The sequence below is a fragment of the Dipodomys spectabilis genome, unplaced genomic scaffold (genome assembly GCF_019054845.1).
Source record: "Dipodomys spectabilis isolate Male_0828 unplaced genomic scaffold, ASM1905484v1 ptg000132l, whole genome shotgun sequence".
NCBI lineage: Eukaryota > Metazoa > Chordata > Mammalia > Rodentia > Heteromyidae > Dipodomys > Dipodomys spectabilis.
The window spans coordinates 6204277-6226103 of NW_024870809.1; the positions used below are offsets into that span (position 1 = coordinate 6204277).

At 35.2% G+C, this 21827-nt stretch overlaps 1 protein-coding gene across 1 annotated transcript in view; it reads left to right on the forward strand.

The window, feature by feature from the left end:
- Positions 1–21827, forward strand: part of Nup62cl (nucleoporin 62 C-terminal like) — a 67376-nt gene that overhangs the window by 35507 nt on the left and 10042 nt on the right. The window contains exons 5-7 of the mRNA XM_042690060.1: positions 5556–5706; positions 5932–5981; positions 6121–6255. Coding sequence (XP_042545994.1) covers positions 5556–5706; positions 5932–5981; positions 6121–6250 — 331 coding nt within the window. The 3' untranslated portion in view covers positions 6251–6255. The remainder of the gene's footprint in view (positions 1–5555; positions 5707–5931; positions 5982–6120; positions 6256–21827) is intronic.

Consider the following 21827-nt stretch of genomic DNA (forward strand, 5'->3'; position numbering starts at 1 on the left):
TTAAATATGTTAGAAACAATAGCAAGAAAGAAAAAACATTTGAGTCCTTATCTTGGGGTTCATTTCGCCTAACATCAACTTATCTGACCATTTCTTCTTGTCATACGGTATTTTCACAATAAAAAACAAAATTTATCCACATATAAGGCACAATTTGCTTGTATGTCTTTTGAGCATTTTTGAAAGCTAGATAATGAATTGAATGAACAGTTAGAGAAAGATTACTGTAGCTCAGGACATTGAACAACTGAAAGCCTTCTGAATCCTATTGTAATGCCATTGTTACCATTACTAATGATAGCTTCCATTTATTTTGCAATTACTGTATGTTTAGCAGGATGGCAATGTTTTAAAAGTATCACATCACTTCTCACAACTATTCCATGAGACAGAGATAGACACTATTTTGTTCCTATATATAGATGAAAAATTCAAGCAGATTCTAGAGCATGTATTCTTACATATTATATAAAACATGCTATATTGCTTTTCCCAGATAACATTTTGCATTATTATGGTACAGTAGCATAGTCAGAATATTTATGTTGATACAAAGTATAGCTTAGTTCCATCACTGCAAGGATGCCTCCTTTTGGTTTTTTAATAGCCACACCCACTACATCCCCATTCTTTCCCCAGCCCTGGGCAAAAAATGAGCCTGTACTTCATTTTGGTAATCTTGGCATTTGACACATTCATAATCTTTGGAGTACTTTATTTGTGTGTGCTGATCCTGCAGCTTGAACTCAGGGCCTGGGCACTGTCCCTGAGATTTTTTGCTTAAGGTTAGTACTCCATCATTTGAGTCACAGTTCCACTTACATATTTTTTTTTGATGGTTAATTAGAGATAAGTCTCATGGACTTTTAGGCCCAAGCTGGCTCTGAACCATGATCCTCAGCTTCCTGTTCATTTTTTAAAAAAAAATTTGATCAGTATTTCAAGGTATTGTGTTGTACCCATGATTTGGCTAACCATTTATCTAGACTGTTTCTAGTTTTTTGGTCCTAAAGATGGCATTAACATTCATGTATAGGGTTTTTATTTTTGTGAATCTAAGTATTATATCCCTGAGATAAATGTCCAGGAATGTAGTTACTTAGTGAAATAGTATTTACCTGGTTTTCTTTTAATTGTCAAGGTGATGTACAGAGGAGTTTCAGTTACATAAGTAAGGTAATGAGTACATTTCTTGTCAACCTTGTTATCCTTTCCCTCAATTTTTTCCTACTTTTCCTCCCTCATTTCCCCTCAAGTTGTACAGATCATTTCCAACATATTGTCTTGTGTATATTGCTGTTGCATTGGTTCCTTCTTTGTTCTTTGTTACCTGTTTTTTTCCTAAGTGTGAACCTTTTTAAAGTGTCTCTGTTTTTTTGTCAGTTGTGAGGCTTGAACTCTGGGCTTGGGCATTCTTTCCAGGCTCTTCAGCTCAAGGTGAGCACTCTACAACTTGAGCCACAGTGCCACTTTTGGAGATAAGAGTCTCATGAAGTTTCCTGCCCGGGCTGGCTTTGAACCTCAATCCTCAGATCTCCTGAGTAGCTAGTATTACAGGCATGAGCCACTGGCACCTGGCTCTACTTTCATATTGTTTTATTCTTCAGTTTTGATAGTTATGTATTCCAGATACCAGTTCTTTGTGTGATATATGGTTTATAAATATATTCTCTAATTCTATAATTTGTCTTTTCATTCTCTTAATAGTCTTTTTGCTGAAAAAAATAAGCTGTAATGTCTCCATTTTTCTTTTAATGGAAAAATTGTGCTTTTAGTTTCAGTTATAAAAGAACAATTTGTGTAGCACAAGATCCCAAAGATTTTTCCTGTATATTTTGTAAAAGTTTTGTAATTTTACATTTAAGTTTATGATTCATTTTGAGTTAATTTTCATGTAAGGTAAGAGATTAAGATCAACGTTAATATTTTTCCTATAAGTATTCAATTTTCCCAACATCATTTGTTGAAAAGCTGACTTCCTCTACTTACTTTTGCACCTTTTCTACATTTTAAAATATAAATAAACTTTTATTTATTTGTATATGTATCAGTTAGTTGTAAAATGTGCATACAGTCTATATCGACCAGACTCTCCCCTGTTTTTCCTCCCCATTTTTCCTTTCCTCTACCCAAACCAATCTTAACCAATAGGCTTCATAAAGTATTTAACCATATTCAGCCTCCTGTCTCCTCTTTGTTTATCCTTTCTCCTCCCACTAATACCTACAATGAAAACAGAACATTCATTTCACCTTTCTAACATTTATAGTTCATGTTATTGTTCAAAGGGACTTCACTACTGTGTCTCACATGTACTGTACTTTGATCAAATTGACCTATTCACTTCCTGTCACTATCCTCAACCACTTACCTCCTATTATTCAACAGTTTTCAATGCGTTTAATTTTATCTCCATTCACAGATATAGTGTATTTTGAGATTATTCACCTAACATTGTTTTTTCCTTCCCTCTTCTTATAAGAAGCATTCCTACAAGTATAACCTATATGCACACATGTACACATGTGCGTGGGCACACACAGGGTCCTGTGTATGTTTATATGTATATATGTTTACTTTTAGGTCTACCATCCATATATGAAAGAAATATATGTACAATCTTAGTCCTTCTGAATCTGGCTTACTTAGTTCAAAATGATGTCTCTATAGTCACCCATTTCCCTCAAAATGATATAAATTCATTTTTGTTTATGATCAAATACTTTATGAAATGTATGTACCACATTTTCTTGATAACATGCAATAGTTGTAGGGAATCTGGGATGTTTCCATAATTTAGCTAGTGTGACTCATGCTACAATGAAGATGGTGTACAGGTATATCTATTGTATCCTGACTTGTATTCATTCTGATAGATGTCCAAGAATTGTATGGAAAGATCAGAGCAAAGGTGTCTAGTTTTAGTTTTTTGTGGAACCTGCATTCTGATTTGCACAGTGCTTTCACTAGTTTACATTTCCAGCATCAGTGTATAAGTTTCATTTTCTCCCACATCCTCACCAGCATTTGTTGTTTGTGTCCTCAATAAAGGCCATTCTGACTGAGGTGAGATGAAATGAGCCATTTTGATATGCATTTCCTTTATAGGATGTTGAGCATTTCTTCATGCATTTAATGGCCTTATTTATTTGCTCATTTGTAAATTGGATTGTTTATTCTTTCAGACTTCAGTTTTCATTGTTTTGTTTTTGTTGCAGGGCTTAAACTCGGAGTTTGGGTGGGGCACAAAATGACTTGCTTACTGATGGCTGGTACTCTACAAATTAAGCCATGCCTCCTTCCTGCCTTTTCTTTTTTCTGGTTAAGTACAGATAGAGTCTCAGACTCTTTTGCCTAAACTGGCTTTGAACTGCTATCATCCAGATCTCACCTTTCTGAGTAGCTAGAATTACAAACGTGAGCCACTCTCACCTGACAGGAGTTTAATTATTTTAGTTCTCTGAATATCTGGTTATCATATGTATATCTTGCAAAAATTGTCTCCCATTTTGTAGGCTTCATCATAATGACCATTTCCTCTGTGGTGCAGAAGTTTTATTTTGTTTTGTTTGTTTTGTTTTAATCCCATTTGGGCTTATTTGCTTATTGGAATTCTATTCAGGAAGTTACCACCTATCTTGTGTTTTAGGGTTTTACTGTGTGGCTGAGGAAGGTCTTGAACCTGTGCTCAAATGGTCCTTCTGCCTCAGTTTCCCAAGTAGCTGGAAATACAGATGTGCACTCATCATGTCTGATGCTTTTGCAGCTTTGTTAAAATTCAATTCCTATCTCTTATTGGTACCTATCCCTCCAACAGGGCCTGTTTCATTTTTTGACATTCTTTAAGATTTTTTTTCCTTTATCTTGATGACTTTGCAAATTGTATTGATTGACTTTGAAATGTCTAGACAGCATTATATATGTGGGATGATTGCTGCTAGGTCATTGTTTAATATTTTTACGTGCATGTGTGTGTATTTCTATATGCACTTTGATTTTTTTGAGAATTTTGTCAAAATTCATGGGGGATATTGGTCTGAAGGATTTTATTTCCCACATTTGGTTTGGATATCAGTGTAATCCCTACCTTATAAAATGATCTTGTAGGTATACTTTTACCTTCTAAAAGAAATTATAAGAAGTGGGAGTTGATTTATTAAATGATGAGTAAATTCTCCGGTGAAACCTTCAGGGCCTAAGTTATTCTTTTATGGGATCTTTTACAATACAAATCAACATTTTTAATGTTTCTAGATCTAGTCAGGTTGCCTAGTTCATCACCAGTGCTTGGCTTCCATTTTGTGTGTGTGTGTGTGTGTGTGTGTGTGTGTGTGTGTGTGTGTTTTAACATATTACTTTGTTTACTTTTCTTACTGGTTACTTTGGGTATTAATTAAATATACATGTGCAACTAGTAACAATGTAGTCATACTGACTTTTTAGCACTTTGACTAAATTATAGAAGCCTTATTACAATTTATTCCTTGAACAGAACATCTTTTTAAGTATAATTGTCTAAATTATTTCTTCTATGTACAATGAACATAACAAAATGGAGGTTTATAATTTTTGTCTCAGCAATCAAATATCAAATAAGAAATTTATGAGAAATAGAATAGTATGCCAGGCGCTGGTGGCTCATGTCTGTAATCCTAGCTACTCAGGAGGCTGAGATCTGAGGATCGCTGTTCAAAGCCAGCCCAGGCAGGAAAAGTCCGTGAGACTCTTTTCTCCAATAAACTACTCAGAAAACCAGAACTGGCGCTGTGGCTCAAATGGTAGTGTGCTAACCTTGAGCTGAAGATCTGCCCAGGCCCAGAGTTCAAGCCCCATGACCGACAAAAATCAAAAATAAATAAGTAAAAGAAACAGAATAGTATATTTACCCTTCTTTTCACCCATTTTGACATTCTTTTTCATTTATATGATGCTCCTAATCTTCCATTTTCATTTCCTTTCTGTGTAGTGAATAATTGTCAAGGGCAGGTATGTTAGCAACAAATCAGCTACATTTTACTTTGTATGAGAATATTTTAATTTACTCCTATTTCTGAAAGACATTTTCATCAGCTACAGAAGGCTTTGTTTGTTTGTTTGTTTGTTTATTGTGAGAATACCGTACAGAGGAGTTACCATTACATGGGCAAGATAATGAGTACATTTCTTTTTTTAAAATTATTTTATTGTGAAAATACTGTACAGAGGGGTTACGATTACATGGGCAAGATGAGTACATTTCTTATCAAGCATTGTAGCCTCCTCCTTTGTTTCCCCTTCCCATCCCTTCCCATCCTCCCCCCGCCCCCCCACCCAGTCCTCCCCACTTCCTCCCCCGCACCAAAGTTGTAAAGTTCGTTTTCGACATAACGACTTGTACATTTCTTTGTTGCAATGGGTCCACCTGTATCCCTATTTATGAGTACATTTCTTATCAAGCATTGTTGCCTCCTCGTTGTTTCCCCTTCCCATTCCTTCCCATACTCCTCTCCGCATTGTTTTAAAAGTATGATTATACATTAAAAACATGATCATACTGTATCCCTTTTATGTTATAGCTCAATAGTAACTCCTGTGGTGACATATGCTCGTCTGAATGATATGACCAGGAATGTAAAGCTTGAGCTACCAGATGAAGACAAGAAATTTCTGCAACTGGCCACCCAAGTCAGTATTTGGGACCGTAAATTGGATGCGAATCTTGAGGAGGTAATCTACCTGCATTGTATAAGTATTTTTCGATGAACAAGAAAATAGGCAAACTTTTTTTGTGGTTAGTTTTCTACTGAAGTACTGGTGTGCAGTTTGAAAATATTTTTCTTAGGTCCTAAGTCCCTCAATTAGGAAATGTTTCATATTTGAGATATATTTGAGAAAATAGTGCTATGAAATGATTAAAGTCAAATAAACTTTCATTTTTATTTCTCTCCAAAGCTTACTGCCTTACATGGAAGAATGGAAAAAGTGAAAATGCATCAAAGAAGGTAGTCGAACCATAGATTTGCTTGGTTGTGAAATTGAAGATCTATTGTTCAGAGATTTTTTTGCCTTATAATTTACTTATATTGGTTTTGTTACTCTGAATTTCTTTCATCAACGCTTCTGCTAACTTGTTTCATTCAGATTGAAACTTGAACTGAGCTGTCTGATGGTAGAGCAGAAGGAGCTACAAGAAATGCTGAACCCTATTGAGACCTACATAAAGCAGCAGAATGAGGACCTTAATGTGGAAAATGACAATGAGGAATCTTAGAAGATGTAAGTATCTGAGTAAAGACTGAGGAATGAGGCACAACTTAGGTTCCTTTGAGAACCTAAGAGAGGGAAAATTGGATCCACAGTCAAGTGATAAAGGTTGGTAGAAAAGGACAGATTTTTATAGGTGATCTTTTGTGTTTATCTTTTCTGGATACTTGGAAATGAATTTTGTTTTTTGACCTTTTGCACATTGTGACTAATCTCACACTTATGTATGTGTACTCCAAAGTCCTTATATTTGTCAAGTTTGCTCTTAAATTATTTTATTTGAATAGTGTCATTGTATTGTGGAATATTTATGGTGTCTTATCTACATTGACTCTTCTAAACCAAATGATTTGCTATTTTAAAGGCAATTTTTTTATATCAGTATAAATTACAAAACTTTCAAAAAATGACATAGCTTTGTCAATGTTGTAGGCAAGGTGTATTTTATTTGTATACTAATCAGTCTTTTCAGTCTTTGCTGTCTGTGAGTTTATTGTCATTCCTATTGTGACTTTATCTCTGTGGAACCTAGATTTAGTAACCAGATAAATTTAAAGAGTATTAGGCAACCTTGCATGAAATACTTATTACTACATAATCTAAATTGAGACTAATTTACCCTAATCAGCAGCTTACTAGTTAGTTCAGATTGAGCTTTTTTTGTTTTGTTTTGTGTTCTGAGACAGGTCTCACTATGTTTTTCAGGTTAGTCTCAAACACCTAAGTTCAAGGGACTCTTCTCTCTCAGCCTCCTGTTGCTGGAACTGCAGATACATGTCATATACCTAGCTGAGCTTATTTTTTATTCCATTATTTTGTTTTGTGCTAAAAGTACCGGGGCTTGAACTCAGGGATTCACACACTTGCTTGGCTGTATTGCTCACAGATTGCACTGTACCACTGTGCCATGCCTCTGGTCCATTATTTTTGTTCATTAGTTAATTGTAGGTAAGTGTCTGCTTTGGTGGATTCAAATCTTGATCCTTTAATTACAACCATAAGCCACTGACACACAGATTTTGAGCTTTTTTTGGCAGTCCTGGGGCTTGAACACAGGTCCTAGCCACTGTCCATTAGCTGCTTTTGCTCAAGGCTAGTGCTGTATAACATGAGCCACAGCACCACTTCTGGCTCTTTCTGTTTATGTGGTACTGAGGAACTGAACCCAGTTTCATTCATGAATGATAAGGAAGTACTCTACCACTAAGCCACATTTCCCACCCCTTGAGCTTATCTTTAAAAGGCTTACAAAGTAAAAATTTTTTTTTCAGTCATGGGGCTTGAAGGGCCTGGGAAATGTCCCTGAGCTCAAGGCCGGTGCTCTACCACTTGAGACACAGCACCACTTCCAGTTTTTCTGGTTAACTGGAGATAAGAGTCTCATGGACTGTCTTGCCCAGACTGGCTTTGAATTGTGATCCTCAGATCCCAGCCTCCTGAGTAGCTAGGCTACAAAGTTAACTTTTTATTAGGGACATTAAATATAGTAAGTACAGCTAATTTGCACTGGCTCTAATTCTGTTTCTGTTTTCATATTTCAACCTTTCCTCATTTATCTCTTCTTTCCTTCCTTTGTCTCTCCCTCCCTCTTGCCTTCTTTCCTGCCTTCCTCTTTGTTGAGGGGGAGTAGTACTAAGTTTTGTATATTCTATTGTTTTTTTAGAAACAGTTACATTTTTGGTCATAATATTTTAACTGTGGTTTGAAGAAATCTTTGAAAGGCTAATTCCTTTCCAATTACTTCTTTTTAGTCAAGTTTATATTTTGATATAACTTTCACCAGAGTCTTCAACTATTTGGGAAGCAGATTGTCTATAAGTACTTTGGTGCAGGAAGTGAGTAGATGATACTAACCAACAAATTTAATTGAGTCTTAATTTTTATAGGCATTAAACTTAAAACGCCTTAGTCCACTTTAATTTTTGTAAACATATTTATTGAGTAGGTTAGGTGTGTGTGTGTGTGTGTGTGTGTGTGTGTGTGTGCGTGCGCACGCGCGCGCGCATGCGCGCATGTATAGCAAATAGGTTGAATGAAACAGAATTTAGACAACTAATCAGTTTGTTGTGCAGTTCAATTTATGTACCTTTGAGTATTTTAAAGTTCATTTCTTAAATCATATTTGTTTCATGGTGGAGTGTATTTATATTTATATAAGGTTTTACTTTGAAAATGTACATATACTTTTTCATTGAAGACCATTCAGCATTTATTGATTAATGTTAAGTACTAGTTTATGTATACCTAAAGGCTCTTTGAATGTATTTTGACCTTCAGTGTTCCTTTGCTTCAGGGCTTACTTGAACATTAGGCAGAAGATAAATAGGTGACAATAAAAGTGGCAAAGTAGATTTTTAAAAAAACTTTCATCTTTGGAGTCTTAGAACATGGTGGTAACATGGTTATGAATAGTGTATCTATGAGGCTGCACCACTAGTCATAACTGAGACTCCCTGAGAAGGTAATGAGAATTGACATAAATGCAGTTGTCAATTTTGTTCTTATATATCAGTAATAGTAAATGTGGAGAAAACATTTCTTGTTCACCCCTTTATTTCATATGCCTTTGCAGTGATAAATTAGCAGAAATTATCAATGCTGAGCTGAATAGTGCTGAAACTGGGTTTTTAAACCCAAGGGAGGCCCAAAGTCTAGGAGCCCATTGTTAGGTATGGTCACTCACCCCTATAATGTCAAATAAAGAAACATGGTGAAGGACAAAGAAAGAAAGTTTATTACATGTAGCCATGGGAAAATGAAACTTCAGAACAACTTCAGCCATCTTTGGGGGTGCAGACATTGGCCTCAAGTTAAACAGAGAGAATTGGGGGCAGGAGGTGAGAAAGGTATAGTTAAAACAATCTCAAGTCACAGGTATGGCCTGTTTGACTCTATTGGCTTGGTGGGTAGTCTGTAGCTTTTGTCTGTTCTCTTCATGGTGATAAGATGACATTACTTATGTGAAAGGCAGTTTGCCTTTTATCACAAGATGCCTATTAGTGAATCCTGTTCTTCCTGGAGTCCAATTGATTGTAAAGTGACTGCAGCAGGGAATGACTCAGAACAAAGGGCATAGATTTAAAGTGAGGGGGCTGAATGTCCAGCTTTTAGTTACTTCACAGGTACTGAAAAATCATCTTTTAGTTGCCTCTTAAGTGTCCCAAAATCTCAAAAGACATTACTGGCCACCCAAATACATTTTCAAGTACTGCTGATATGACTGACCCAGTGTTTGCAGCTTTATTTTGTATTTAAACAACCAAGAGTTAGTAAGAAATCAATGGGTCTTTTAGTTAGTGACCTTCTTCTGTCTTTTACAGTCTCCTTATCTGACTACAGAAATACAGTTTTTTTGCATCATTACTGGAGCAGTGAATACATAGAGGTAGACATGGCTGTGAGTTTTTTGTGATTATTCTCAGGATAGTACAACAATGACTCTTTCCTCCCAGTATGCTCAAGATTTTCTCCTTGTTAGGAGAATTAAATATATCCAGCTACTTATTTTTTTCTGTTCACTTACTACTTGTTCATTTTTCCTTTTACATACTTATTCATTCATTTAAATATGAGCAGATATGTTTGAATCTGTTAGATATACCCAGGCAAGCTTTAATTTGTGAATAGGTTCTATCTTTAAAAATATGGTGTTAAATATTATCTTAACATTTTTCCATAGAAATTACATTAACTGTGATCATTAGCTTTTCACCTGTCCCACAGAATATAATGCAGCTCATAATGTAAATGCATTGCATTATGGGTGTATACAACTGAGGCTCCAGTTACAGTCAAGGTGCTGTGGATTAATTTAGCCATAAGAAAGTATTGGTTTTTCCCTTTTTCTATACTATAATTAAAAGAGCTTATTTTCTCTACTTTTCCCTATTGTCTTAGTAGCTAAATGGAGTCCTCTTTTCCCCCACTCCCACTCTGTAGCAGTAATAGGAAGAGGAATCTCCCATTATGGGAGCCCCTATTGTGCTTTCGATCAGTTAATTACAAGTAGAAGTGAGACCAGGATCTGGATAAATGAGAATGAATGACATACACATAAGTGGTGATTATTCTGTAGTAAGCTCTTTGTCCAATTATATCCAGACAGTTCTTTATCTGCATACACATTACCAGCTTTTTTAATTATAAAGAGACAGCGTGTTATAGTTGAGAAAGCATTAGAATTTTGTTTAAGTCACTTAATCTCTGAGTCTTAGCTTCTTTTGCAAAATGTCAAGGATAGAATAAATGATCTTTAAGTCCCTTCTAGCTATAAAAATTATGTCATTCTATACTTCAGGCAAATCTAAAGTTGAACAAAGACAAATATAAATTAGTCCAGGATTATTCATGCTGCTATCTCCCTGCATTCACACAGATGATTAAGAGTGGTCAACTATAGATTTTCTTTTAATGTAATATTAGATCATTATCAAAACCTAAAATTACTTTGTTGTAATAGAATTTTGATGCATAGATAAATACATGCAGATTTAGACATGAAACAGAGCTTGATGTTTAGTCCCTCTGCATTGAATTAATATAAGGAGATGTTCTTAGCAGAATAGGTAAAAGGCAGTTATAATCCTTTATCCTTTTTCTCTACTTAGCCCTAGATTGCTTTATTTTATTTTAGTAGTGGATCAGAAAGTGTTGATTTTTGTTTTTCCTGACATGAGTGATTGAGATGTTTAGGATGAGTGAGTAAAGGATAATTACTGCTTGAATGCAGTAAAAAAAGAAACAAGAGTTCATCAACAACTCATCTCTTTTTCAGATAGCATAAATCATTGAACAGGAAACAAAAGCATTTTCTGAATGATAATATTCCTATATACAACTTATTGTACCTACCAGTATGTTACTATGGGCCATAGATCAGAGTAGAAAAATAGCACTTATGTGTTTCAGTATTCATGGAGATGGGATTCACCTGCCTACTTTTCTCTTCTTTTTTTTGGAGAATGGAAGAAGCCACCTGATAATTAAGTTTCTATTAAGTCACTTTATACTACAGATTTATTCAATTATATTTTTATATCATCTACAAAGAAAATTAAATCAGCTATATTTACTAGTACCCACTTACATTATTGGTATATTTTTTTCCTACTCTATGTTGATAAAAAATACTGGAACTCTATCTATGTAGATTTCTACATTATATCTTATTTAATATTGTTTCATAGTCCTTTCCAAAACTTTTAGCAATTTATGGAAAACATGAATTTTCATGATACCCTTTTGTTACAGGAAACTTTACCGGTATGTACTCAATTTTTTTTGGGGGGGGGCAGTAATGGGGCCTGAACTCTGGGCCTGGGCACTGTCCCTCAGCTCTTCAGCTCAAGGCTAGCACTCTACCACTTGAGCCACAGCACCACTTCCAGCTTTTTCTGCTTATGTGGTGCTGAGGAATCGAACCCAGGGCCTCATACATGCAAGGCGAGCACTCTACCACTAGCTACCTTCCCAGCCCTCAATTTTTGATTAGTAGAAATATTGTTTCCAATTTTTGGCCAATGTAACATAGCTTTGTAATGACCAGTTATATTCAGATTTGAGTAAGCCTGGTAAGCTCCAAGAAGTAAAAACACTGAGTGAAAAGATACAAATATTTAGAACTTTTTGACACATTCTGTACAAATTTACATTTTGGAAAGTTGAACCATTTTATATTACTGCAGGCTATATATTAATGTTCGGTTTTCTCCACATAGTTTAAGCATCCATAATTAAAAATTTTGAAGAAGTGCTCCAAACTGTGAAACTTTATGCGAGGACATGATGCTACGAGTGGAAATTTGGAATTTCCACTGGGACCTCATGGGATGAGTTATAGTCAAAACACAGATGTTTAGGGGCTGGAGATAGAGCTCAGTGGTAGAACAGTTGTCTAGCTTTTGAGATGCCCTTGGTGGATCCTCAGCACTGCAAATAAACAAACCAAAGTAATTTAAAATGTAGGAATAGTAAAAATATTATTTTAAATTATCTTCTAGCTGGGAACCAGTGGCTCATGCCTGTAACCCTAGCTACTCAGGAGGCTGAGATCTGAGGATCACAGTTTGAAATCAGCCCTAGCAAGAAAGTCTATGAGACTTATCTCCAATGAAGCACCCCAAAAAAAGCTGGAAGTGGAGCTGTGGCTCAAATGGCAGAGTGCTTCAGCAAAAAAGCTCTGAGACAGCACCCAAGCCCTGAGTTTAAGCCCCATGATTCACACACACACACACACACACACACACACACACACACACACATCTTCTGATTACATGTATAAAGTATATATGAGATATAAATTCTATTTAGGCTTGTCTTATTTCTGAAGTGTCTCATCATATATATCTATATCTATATAGATATATGCAATATTCCTAAATTAAAGAAAAATCAAGAGTCTCAAACAATTCTGGTTCCAAACATTTTGAATGTTGATAGTTCAACCTGCACTTAACGATTGAACATTATCATTTGAAAACTTGGCGTTTCGATTGATAAATAATTTTTTTGTGTGTGCTGATCCTGGCTGGACCTTTGAACTCAGGGCCTGGGAGCTGTCCCCAAGCACTACCACTTGAGCCACAGCTCCACTTCCAGCTTTTTGGTGGGTAATTGGAGGTAAAGTTTCACAGACTTTCCTTCACAGGCTGGCTTTGAACTATGATCTTCAGAACTCCACTTCCTGAAGAGGTGGGATTCCAAACATGAGCCGCTGGCACCTGGCCTATTCTTAATTTTTTTAAATTAAATTCTGCCTCAAATGAATTGTCTTTTAATGTTTTTTCTTCACTTCTGTACTATGGTACTCAGTTTCTTATTGAATTTTAGGAGTCTAGCTCCTGACACTTACAAGATAATTAATTTCCACTAATATATAAAGGTAATGAGCATTGTAAACATGAAATCATTCATTAATATTACATTCTCAGTGCATATCTTACCACAAAAATTAAAAGTCACTTCCTAATTTCAGTTCTTGTGTTTATTTTATGTTTACCACACCAGAATAAGTATTATCTGAAAGTCTTGGACTTTTTTTTTTAGTTCTAGTAGAACTGCAAAATCTAAATGTCTAAGTGCATTCTGTGGTGGATTCCTCAGAGTTCATTGGTATACCAAGCTCTATATATGAAAATGTGACACAGTCAGATTGCATATTCCATGATCACACTTATATAAGAGCTCATTTATATTCATATTATTTATCTTATGCTCACAGTAGTTCTGAAGAACTAACTAGAAATTAATGAAAATAGGGTGGGTAGCAATGAGTATAGGGAATATTAATAGAAGCAATACTTCCTGTATGTATCTTTAAATGTAGTATGGTTTAAGGACCATATAAATGTTTCATATACTCAAAATTAGAATTGAACCAAAAATGATGGGAAGAAAGACAAGTACTAAAATTGAATACATCCTGAATCCAAATCTATGTAACTAATTTATAATCTAATCACTCAGTTCCAATAACTTTCTGTGTCCTTAATAGCATGTCCAATCTTACTGAGCCTTTATTTTCCTAGTACTGTGGTGAACTCAGGGCCTCAGCTTACTTACTGGCCTGGCACTCTACTGCTTGAGCCACACTTTCAGCCCAGCCTTTTTGCTGGGTAATTGGAGTTGGAGTCTCCCTGACTTTTCTGTCTAAGTTAGCTTCAAAGTGCAAGTCCTTGAGTAGCCAGGATTATAGGAATGAGCCATTGTCACACAGATTCCATTGCTTTTTTATATTATGTTTCCTATAATTGAATTTCTTTCCAAATTAAAGTTACTACTTTTGAACTCTCTTGGTGTTTTCACCATTTTCACTGAGGGCTAGTGCCTGACACTAGGAAGGCATTTCAAAGGTTCAAAGAATTACATTACTAAAAATCTTAAACTTTCTCAATGAGGGCTTATGGTTACTTTCAGAATTATCTATATTACTACCATTTCATAAATAGTAAAGCAAATGATATGTGTATTAATAGCAATAGAAATCAAGATTTACATAGGAAAATAAGAGATACAAGTTGTTTTTTCTTTCTTTGTATATTTGCACCATAAATTTGAATCGTAAATATCAGTAATGAATTCTTATTTGTTGGTTCTATACATGGAAAAGACCATTAAGCAGTGAGCTAGTAGAGTCAGTAACAGTGAGCACACATTAAGACCTAGATTTTGGTTTCTAAGTACCATTCCCAGTAAAAGATAGCAAATCTTCTTGAGGAATTCTCTGGTCTCAGCTCTCTGGCAGAAAATGTGCAAGTAAGCTTAGGACTTTTTCTGCAAGAAAGTGAACATTGTTCAAAGACTAAAGGTGTTAATATCAGAACACAGGATTGCTGGAAGGATTCCCATTGTCTTATTGGGATGATTTTGACATGAAAAAAAAAAACAGTAATAGATCATAATACACTAAGGGGGAAACAACTTTCAAGATCACAGTGATGCTCCAAAGAGAAGAGAGAGGAAAGGTGTAGGTGAAAGTCTTTACAGAAGCATGTCAACTAGTGATTTTAGGAAGAATTATAGAATTAGGAAGCTATCATAATAGTTTTCAGTGGAGTACTTTTATTAAGTTCACTTCGGTCCTGAATACCCTGCCTCATTTATAAATGTTTTAACTGTCAGTCATTTCACAGAAGAAAAACTTATCAGCAGGAAATGGACCAAATACAGACTCTAAGTTATTTAGTTAATGTTTTTAAAGACAGTTTTATTGCAGCATAATTTGCATGTGTCTTAATTGTACAGTTAAGTACATTGATCACAATTTTGTATCCCCAGTATTAACAGGTGATTCAAGCAAGAATCATCCATGAATTCTGATACTACTTCTGAGTTTAAGATTATTGCATGGTATCAGAAATAATCACTTTACAGATTAAAGATTTACATATTTACAGTTACAAAAGAGAAAATATGCCATTTCAAAAGCTATCTGACATGTATCACTTTAATAAAGTAGTCAAATTTGGCTTCACCAAAAGTGGGATAATTTAATATTATGAGCGTTTTAATTTGATTGATCATTATACAATATCACTTATACATATTATCAGACATTGTATAAGGGAGACATTTTAAAAGATAATTGCCTCTTGGACTCTTCAAAACTTCAATCACAAAACAAAAACATTAAAATTACTAAAATTACATTAAAAGAGATATAGCAGTCAAGTCTGTTAGCTTAATTATATATTGGTTCAAAAAATTGCCTCTTGGACTCTTCAAAACTTCAGCCACAGAACAAAAAAAATTAAATTACTAAAATTACATTAAAAGAGATATAACAGTCAAGTCTGTTAGCTTAATTATATATTGGACCAAAACAAACACAAAAGAAATATTTAGGATAATTCAGTAAATTGAGTATTGTTCATTTTTCTAGGTATGATAGTTAAGATTATGTAGAAAAATACCCCTTTTCTTGGAAAATGCAAGCTACATAATTTAGAGAATTTCCATGTATATAGTTTACTTTTAAGTAATTCAGCCAAAACCATTTATAAAGGAAATAAAATCTAGTAATTTGTGACAGGTGGGTTAATCTAGGTAAGAGATTTGCAAGTGTGTGATTCTTACTATTCTCTCAACTTTTCTTCAAGTCAAGGTATCACCCCTTCATAGGTACGTGACCTTAATTGTTACTTAGTCTCTCTCTGTACTTGTATCATCATTTAAAAGATGAGGGATAATAGCTATCTTTTAAGTGCATTATAAAGATTAAAAGAAGCATTGTATGATTTTCTTAGAACAGTGCATGGCCCATGGTTGGTGGTCAGTGAATGTTAGTTGCAGAACTGGTTACCGGTTTTCAAAATGTACTATGTATATATAAGGGAGGGGAGCGAGGCAAGAGGGGTCATAGGGCTTAGAAGGTAGCTATTAAATATAATTTAGAGAAGACAGTTCCAGGTGGTTATCATTAAAAACCACTCACCTAGAATAGTTGTGAGACGAACCTAAAATATAGAAGAACATCAATAAGTGGAAAACACTGAAGAATGAGATTGTACAAAGTCTTCCTATCTGTGGCATATTTTTCTGCAGTAAGCAGTGCTTTTTGAGTGGAGTTGAGAGGAGGGTGTCAAAAGGTAATTTATGCTGTGAAGAAAAAATACCGTGATTTTGCTCTTGGTAGGAATCCTCTTAGTCATAAAAGAAAGCTCAAGGCTCTCAGCCAATGTTTCTTTTATAAAATTAAAGTAGTTACAAGGGATTTACTTTATATAACTGAAGCAATTGTGGCTCAGAGAGGTCGAATAACTTCCTTTAGAACACAGCTAATGGGAGGTAGAGCTAGGACAAGAATCTAGATTTCCTTATTAGCAGGACAGTGTTTTTTTTTCTTTTGGTGTACTCTTAAAACAATTCTAATATAAGCATCTCTGGATATACAAACAAATTTCAGTCATGTTTCTAACAGTAAAGGACAAGGGTTTTTGAAGCATGATAGTGTTTTGTATGGGATATGAGATTTAGGAGTCTAGGTGAAGTTCTGAATCAACACAAATTAATAAGAATAAGACAATAGGAAGTAATGATTACTGGGAATTTCTTTTGTGCTAAAAATTGATTTGAGCTGAAGAGACAATGAGATTTCATCAGGGTTGTCAACAGAGACAAGTCAAGCCATGATGAAGAATGGAGAAAGCCTAGTAATTCTTGATACTGCAGGCTTCTATTTTGCTATTTGCATCCAACAAGTCTTTCCTTTTCATCTCAGAAAATGACATGATCAAGAAATGGAGCATGACAGGGTTTAATTATGCTGTCTAAGAGATGCTTTTTCTTGTTGTTTTATTTTGATTTTTAATAGTTAATTGGATCATGTTGGCTGAAATTCAGTCTGTTGACTGAATTTTAACATTAAGGGAATCCATTTATTCACATTCAGATAATAGTTATAGAAAAACTAATGAATATGTTATTTGCAATACAAATACATTTTTACTAAAGAAAAATGTAACTTGTATACAAAATCAAATCTTTATTTTATAAGGTTGCTGGGAAATGCTTTCTTTGTGATTTAATATCTTTGATGCTGGCACAGATATTTCTAATATAAAACATAGCAACTATTATTCTAATAGAATCACATACTTAACTTAAAAAGCCAGCTTTTTAAAAGTGATGTTGATATAATTAGCTAAGCTTGGTGTGGGAACTTACAACTTCAAACTTAGCTACTCAGAAGGTTGAACTCTAAGGATCGAGGTTCAAAGCCAGCCCAGGCAGAAAAGCCCATAAAACACTTCTCCAGTTAACCACCAAAAGCCAGGGTAGAGCTGTGGCTCAAGTGGTAGATAATAACCTTGAGCAAAAAGTGTAAAGGACAATGCCCAAGCCCTGAGTTCAAGACCCAGTACCAGAGGAAAAAAAGAAAGAAGAGAAAGAAGCTAATATGGACAGGCTATATACTATATAATTCCACTTATAGTGATAAAACCACCCACCCAGAATCGTTGTGTAAAAGAAAAAGGGGAAACTGTGGAGACATTAAGAAGGTCTGGGGGAGGGATGAGTAGGAAAAACACAAATTTTTACATCAGTGAAAATAGTTTGTATACATTTCATTGTAAATTTGCCCAAACCCAGAAAATGTACAAAACCAAGAGTAAACCATAGTGTAATTTATGGACACTGTGATGATAGGTTAATGTAATTTCATCTGTTGGAACCAATGTACTACTCAGTTGTGAGATGTTGGTGTAAGAGAAGCTGTGCATTTATGGTGGCAAGAGGAACATGAATAATAGATTACACAGTCCAATCAATTTGACATCTTGAGCAAGTTGTAGTAAAACCAGGTCCTTTTGTCCTCTAACCTATGGAGAATCAATAATGATAGGACTGAAGCAGAGAGCATTAAACTAAGGGCTCTGGTAGCAAGTAGCTACCAGTTATGAGATTTGATACCCACTGTTTACCATTATCTATGCCTCCTTTCTCCGGGCTAGCATAGGCAATTCAAAGCTGATAGTAGCCATAGTCAGATACCATTTCCTCCTGTTGTCTTTCTATAAAAGGAAAAACAAACAATATTATTTCCAGGTTGGCTAGATGACAGTGCTGCAGTTACACATCTGTCTTCTGAGCTGGCAGTCACTGAAACTGCGGCAGTTCTAGCTCTGCTGGGACCACTTATGACAGGGTTGGCAGTCCAAGCTAAGCCAATTTGTTATTCATTTTAACTTTGTAAAGCTACTAGCTACTTTCTTTAGAGGAAGAGGTACATTAGAGGATACACATTTCCTGTTCTTCTTATACCAAACCACTGTCATATCTACTAATATTTATTGAGCACTACAATAAAGGAACAAGTGGAAAATCCTATACTTGTCATTCATTACTTGAAAGTTCAATGAGCATTTTCATGACATCTTAATACTTTCATGAGCGATCCCAGAACTTCAAGACTAAAGCATATTTTATCTATAATCATTTCAGGTTTTTGGGAATAGCCCCTCATAATTATTTAATATCTTCTTCCAACATTTAGACAGTTATTTAAGACAGAAAGAGGTATTCCTTTATAATTGCATGAAGTTTTAATGTTCCCAAAATACAATCCCATGAGCACTAGGTTAAATGTCTATGACCACTGTATTTTTTTCACGTAAAATATGTATATAAAACACCTTTTAGGATCCACCTCTGTAAAGTGATGCAACTAAATGCTTCATTTTTACCCATTATTGATAGTTACTATTTGAAGAGATTGTTTCAAAATAGGGTGTTTTGTGTTTTATATATACGCACAGACATATGTATGTGTGTGTGTGTGTGTGTGTGTGTGTGTGTGTGTGTGTGTGTGTGTGTGTGTGTGTGCATGTGAGTATGTGTGCTTGCATGCCAGTCCTGGAGCTTAAACTCAGGATCTGTGCCCTCTCCTTTGAGCTTTTTGCTCAAGGCTAGTGCTCTACCACTTGAGCCATGGCTCCTCTTACAGCTTTTGGGGTTCTTAATTGGAGATGAGTCTCACAAACTTTTCTGCTTGGGCTGGCTTTGAACTATGATCCTCAGATCTCAGCCTCTTACAGGTATGAGCATCAGTGCCTGGTGATGTAAGATATTTTAAAGAAGTTTTGGTACACAGAAGAGATGGTTTCAGAAAATGCTGCTATTGATTGCTTGCAGTTTTCTCATCTGAAGAGCATCTGGTATTGGAAGGCCAAATGATGCCTTTAAATTCCTAGAAACGCCCTCTTCCTCCTTCAATCTCTAGAAAGGAATCTTATTTGCTGATCTAGGTTGTTTCTTTTGCCTACTCCTTTTCTCAAATTCTTTGGAAATCATGATGACTTTAGTTGATTGGAGAAGTTATCTCTTGGTGTTCTGGAGTGTAATGTTCCACTTCAGGTACTTGAGAATTGAATGCCCTCTGCCAGAGATGTGGCAGGAACAAGAAGGCACTTCTGTTCACAAGGCTCACTTCCTGTCTCCCATTGCAGTTCATTGAAAGGTATTTTATGTCTCTCCTTTGTTTAGTGAGCCACTTGGTCATTTCTGCTCTTCTTTGTACAGACAAAATAGGTTTGTTGTCACACCTTTGTCCCTTGTTTTGAAAGAACTTCTTGTAAGTTAGATTAGGGTACCAAGATTAAAATTAAGCAAGTCTTTCATTCCTGTTAGGAGTGTATGATGGTTGACATTCTTAGGGCTCTTCTTCCCAAGCTTCCTCTTCTTTATGTAAATCCAGATTTGAGATACACTCAATGCATCTGCAAAATTAGATTTCTCACTAATCCTACTTATGTACATTTTGTCCCCAAATGAATTTCCTCAAACTGCAGAGCCTCCCCACATGAATTATATGCAACATAATTTAAATCATTCCCAAATAGCAGAATCTATGTTGTTTGTGAGAAAGACACATTTTTTTTCTCCAAAGTAATTTTCTTCCTGTGACTAAAAAATATAAATAACAGTAGAGCCTCACTATAATGCAATTTTAGGGACTACGTGCAATGACTACATCAAAGATGAATTCAACTGAGATATTTCATCAGTTAACTTTGTAGATGTCCTTCAGAACATGCTGAACATTTCAGTGAGGGGACAACATATAGTGTTATGTTGTATTGATTATTAGCTCAGTAATGTATTTTTGTTCCTTTTGGTAATACTGAGGTTGAACTCAACACCTCACATTTGCTAAGCAAGTACTTTACCGCTTATCTATACCCACAGCCCTTTTATTGTAGTTATTTTTTTGATAGAGTTTCATATTTTTGTCTAAGTTGGCCTGGATCATGATTCTCCTGTGGGCTGGGGTGCACCACCATGCCCAGCTTATTAGTTAAGATGAGGTCTCACTAATTTTTTTAACCTGGGCTTCCTATAAATTATGATCCTCTTGATCTCCTGAGTGTCATGGATTACAGGTGTGAACCACTATATATGGCCCCATATTTTCTATTAACATGAATTCATTATACATATCAATGAGTTTATAGTTCAATATAAGCACATAGTATATACTTTTCATTCACATGTTCCTGGCACACATGAAGTTTTCATGGTCCTTCACCATAACCAAGGTACAGACCAGTTACATGCCATACAGGGTTTTACCATGACCCAAACTTAACCCCAGTTCCTAATTCCTGGAAATTGCTAGTCTAGTTGTTTGTAAAATTTTATCATTTTGTCATATCATATAAAAAAATCACACAGCATGTAAAATTTTGGGATTGGCTTTTTTTTTCATTCAGCAAAAGAGCCATCTTTTTTTCATTCCCAAAAGAGCCATCTGAGTTGCTATGTGTTCTTAGCAGTTTGATCTTACATATTGCTAAGTAAGATTCTATGGTATGAGCATACCATTTTGTTTAACCTTGTGTTGCAGGACATCTGTGCTACTTCAAGTTTATAGTTATTATGACTAAGCCTGCTATGAACATTTATTCCCAGATTCTTGTGTGAACTTATAGTTGCATTTCTCTGGGATAAACGTCCCAGAGTAGAATTGCTCAGTCACATGGGAGTACATGTTTAGTTGGTTAAAAAAATACTTTGAAGATATCAATTTATTTTTTAACTCTTATTATAAAGATGATGTACAGAGGAGTTATCATTTCATAAGTCAGGTGATAAGTACATTTCTCTTTGGACAATGTCACCCCTTCCCTCACTCTCTCCCAGTTACATGTTTAGTTTTATGAGACAGATTTTTTTTTTCCTTTTTTGTCAGTCATGGAGCTTGAAATCAGGGTTTCGGTGCTGTCCTTGAGCTTTTATGCTTAAGGCTACTGTTCTACCACTTTGAGCCATAGCCTCACTTTCACTTTTCCGGTGATTAATTGGAAATCGTCTCATGGACTTTTCTGCCTGGTCTGACTTTGAACCACGATCCTCAGATCTCAGCCTCTTGGGTAGGAAGGATTATAGGTGTGAGCCACAAGTTCCCAGCGACATGTTTGGTTTTAAAGAAATTTCTATACTGCTTTTCACAAGGGATATACTATCTTATGATATCATTATTTATGTGAAATTAATGATGTTTTTATCCTTACCAGTATTTGGTGTTTCCAGTATTTTAAATTTTATTCCTGAGATGGATGTATAGAGATGTCAATACAGTTTTTAAG